Source organism: Oncorhynchus masou, unplaced genomic scaffold (genome assembly GCF_036934945.1).
Source record: "Oncorhynchus masou masou isolate Uvic2021 unplaced genomic scaffold, UVic_Omas_1.1 unplaced_scaffold_761, whole genome shotgun sequence".
NCBI lineage: Eukaryota > Metazoa > Chordata > Actinopteri > Salmoniformes > Salmonidae > Oncorhynchus > Oncorhynchus masou.
In genome coordinates, this window is record NW_027014076.1 from 82,705 (window position 1) to 86,221 (window position 3,517).

Here is a 3,517-nt window from a genome sequence, read left to right on the forward strand (position 1 = left end):
GACACACGGAGCGACGCGGCTCTAGTTACAGACACACGGAGCGACCCGGCTCTAGTTACAGACACACGGAGCGACCCGGCTCTAGTTACAGACACACGGAGCGACCCGGCTCTAGGTACAGACACACGGAGCAACCCGGCTCTAGTTACAGACACACGGAGCGACCCGGCTCTAGTTACAGTTACAGACACACGGAGCGACCCGGCTCTAGTTACAGACACACGGAGCGACCCGGCTCTAGTTACAGACACACGGAGCGACCCGGCTCTAGTTACAGACACACGGAGCGACCCGGCTCTAGTTACAGACACACGGAGCGACCCGGCTCTAGTTACAGACACACGGAGCGACCCGGCTCTAGCCGTCAATGAAAGTGAATGTGATGTGTGCAATTTGTCAAACTTTCAAATCAACTGATCCCTCCCTCCCCCTCCCTCTCTCCCCTCCCTCCCCCTCCCTCTCTCTTCCCACTTCCCTCCCTCTCTCTTCCCTCTCCCCTCCCTCCCCCTCCCTCCCTCTCTCCCCTCCCTCTCTCTTCCCTCTCTCTTCCCACTCCCCTCCCTCTCTCTTCCCACTCCCCTCCCTCTCTCTTCCCACTCCCCTCCCTCTCTCTTCCCTCTCCCCTCCCTCTCTCCCTTCCCTCTCTCTTCCCTCTCCCTCCCTCTCTTCCCTCCCTCCCTCTCTTCCCTCTCTTCCCCCTCCCCCTCCCTCTCCCCCTCCCCTCCCCCTCCCTCCCCTCTCTCCCCTCCCTCTCTCCCCTCCCTCTCTCCCCTCCCTCCCCCCCCCCCTCCCTCCCCCTCCCTCTCTCCCCTCCCTCCCCCTCCCTCTCTCCCCCTCCCTCCCCCTCCCTCTCTCCCTCCCTCCCCCTCCCTCTCTCCCCTCCCTCCCCCCCCCTCCCTCTCTCCCCTCCCTCCCCCTCCCTCTCTCCCTTCCCTCTCCCTTCCCTCTCCCTTCCCTCTCTCTTCCCTCTCCCCTCCCTCTCTCCCCTCCCTCTCTTCCCTCTCTCCCCCCTCCCTCTCCCCCTCCCTCTCTTCCCACCCTCTCTTCCCACCCTCTCTTCCCACCCTCTCTTCCCTCTCCCTCCCTCTCTCCCCCGCCCTCTCTTCCCTCTCCCCTCCCTCTCTCCCCCTCCCTCTCTCCCCTCCCTCTCTCCCCTCCCTCTCTCCCCTCCCTCTCTTCCCCTCCCTCTCTTCCCTTCCTCTCTTCCCTCCCTCCCCCTCCCTCTTCCCACCCTCTCTTCCCACCCTCTCTTCCCACCCTCTCTTCCCTCTACCCCTCCCTCTCTCTTCCCTCTACCCCTCTCTCTTCCCTCCCCCTCTCTTCCCTCTCCCCCTCCCTCTCTTCCCTCTCCCCCCTCCCTCTCTTCCCTCTCCCCCTCCCTCTCTTCCCTCTCCCTCCCTCCTCTCTACCCCCTCCCTCTCTCTTCCCTCTACCCCTCCCTCTCTCTTCCCTCTCCCTCTCTTCCTCTTCCCTCTCCCCCTCCCTCCTCCCTCCCTCCTCTCTCTCTCCCCTCCCTCCTCTCTCTCTCCCCCTCCCTCCTCTCTCTCTCCCCCTCCCTCCTCTCTCTCTCCCCCTCCCTCCTCTCTCTCTCCCCCTCCCTCTCCTCTCTCCTCCCTCTCCCTCTCTCTCCTCCCTCTCTCCCCCCCTCTCTCTCCTCCCTCCAGTATCTACATCGCTCAGGAGAGTCATAGCAGCAGCGTCTCCCCGTCCTGGAGGAATGTGGGTGTGGTCAAGGCCCTGGCCCTGCCCATGGCTGTCACGGTAACCAAGTACCAATCGGGTACCACCTACGTCATCGTGGTGGGCAAGGACCGGTATGGTCGCTACGGACCGTACAGCGACGTACAGACTGTCCTCCTGGCATAGAGACATAGCGGGGAGTTCTGGTCGTCGAGATTGAAGGCCACTTTCTCCCCCTCCCTCCCTCCAGAGGTGAGAGTTGAAAGGTCACTGAGATCTAGTGACCTGCTAGACTCCGGGAATTTTCTGTGCGACCATCTAAAGAGGAACAGGAGGAGGGAATAAAAATGATTTTGTTGTTGTGTGTTTTCAATAGCATTACCGATCCGATGAAAGATACTCAGCGACGCATGTCCCAACTCAACCCACGGGGGGGGGGGGGGCGTCTGTGGGTGGGGGGGGGTTCACTCCACCCTTGTACTTGATTTGATGAATTTAAGGTCACTATTTAGTGAGGAACTAACCTGAACGTAGACATAGTGAACGACATAGAGACTTCACTTCTGTTAGTGATGTTGGTGTATCTGTCCTAGTTGAGTCAACTCTGTTAGTATATCTGTCCTAGTTGAGTCAACTCTGTTAGTGATGTTAGTACATCTGTCCTAGTTGAGTCAACTCTGTTAGTATATCTGGCCTAGTTGAGTCAACTGTTAGTATATCTGGCCTAGTTGAGTCAACTCTGTTAGTGATGTTGGTATATCTGTCCTTGTTGAGTCAACTCGGTTAGTGATGTTAGTATATCTGGCCTAGTTGAGTCAACTCTGTTAGTATATCTGGCCTAGTTGAGTCAACTCTGTTAGTGATGTTAGTATATCTGTCCTAGTTGAGTCAACTCTGTTAGTGATGTTAGTATATCTGTCCTAGTTGAGTCAACTCTGTTAGTATATCTGTCCTGTTAGTATATCTGTCCTCGTTGAGTCAACTCTGTTAGTGATGTTGGTATATCTGTCCTAGTTGAGTCAACTCTGTTAGTGATGTTGGTATGTCTGTCCTAGTTGAGTCAACTCTGTTAGTGATGTTAGTATATCTGTCCTAGTTGAGTCAACTCTGTTAGTGATGTTGGTATATCTGTCCTAGTTGAGTCAACTATGTTAGTACATCTGTCATAGTTGAGTCAACTCTGTTAGTGATGTTAGTATATCTGTCCTCGTTGAGTCAACTCTGTTAGTACATCTGTCCTAGTTGAGTCAACTATGTTAGTACATCTGTCATAGTTGAGTCAACTCTGTTAGTGATGTTGGTATATCTGTCCTAGTTGAGTCAACTCTGTTAGTGATGTTAGTATATCTGTCCTAGTTGAGTCAACTCTGTTAGTGATGTTAGTATATCTGTCCTAGTTGAGTCAACTCTGTTAGTGATGTTGGTCATGACTACCAGTCACTCCTGTTAGCAGATGATATTTCATAACTGTCTTGTTCAAATTTTAACCACCATTGTATAATAAAATATCTCAACGTTTCCAAACGTTGTCCTTGTAAAGTGTGTGTCTTTGATGATATGGAAAGGTTTGTCTGTATGGCCCACGTCTACAGAGCCTCTGACTGTGCAGGCTTTTGTCCCAACCCAGCACTAACGCATCTGATTTTCAAATACAATTTACATTTACATTACATTTAAGTCATTTAGCAGACGCTCTTATCCAGAGCGACTTACAAATTGGTGAATGGCCTAAATACCCACTATCTCCTCCAAGACTGTGTTGTTACCAGACCCTTTGATTAGAGACTCTCCAGGACTGTGTAGTTACCAGACCCTTTGATTAGAGACTCTCCAGGAC

At 53.4% G+C, this 3,517-nt stretch overlaps 1 protein-coding gene across 2 annotated transcripts in view; it reads left to right on the forward strand.

Annotated features, from left to right (window-relative positions):
- LOC135537385 (activating transcription factor 7-interacting protein 1-like) overlaps window positions 1-3,204 on the forward strand; it is a 19,832-nt gene extending 16,628 nt beyond the window's left edge. For both annotated transcript variants that reach the window (XM_064963565.1, XM_064963564.1), the window contains exon 8: window positions 1,665-3,204. In XM_064963565.1, coding sequence (XP_064819637.1) covers window positions 1,665-1,866 — 202 coding nt within the window. In that variant the 3' untranslated portion in view covers window positions 1,867-3,204. The remainder of the gene's footprint in view (window positions 1-1,664) is intronic.
- Window positions 3,205-3,517: the final 313 nt, after the last annotated feature.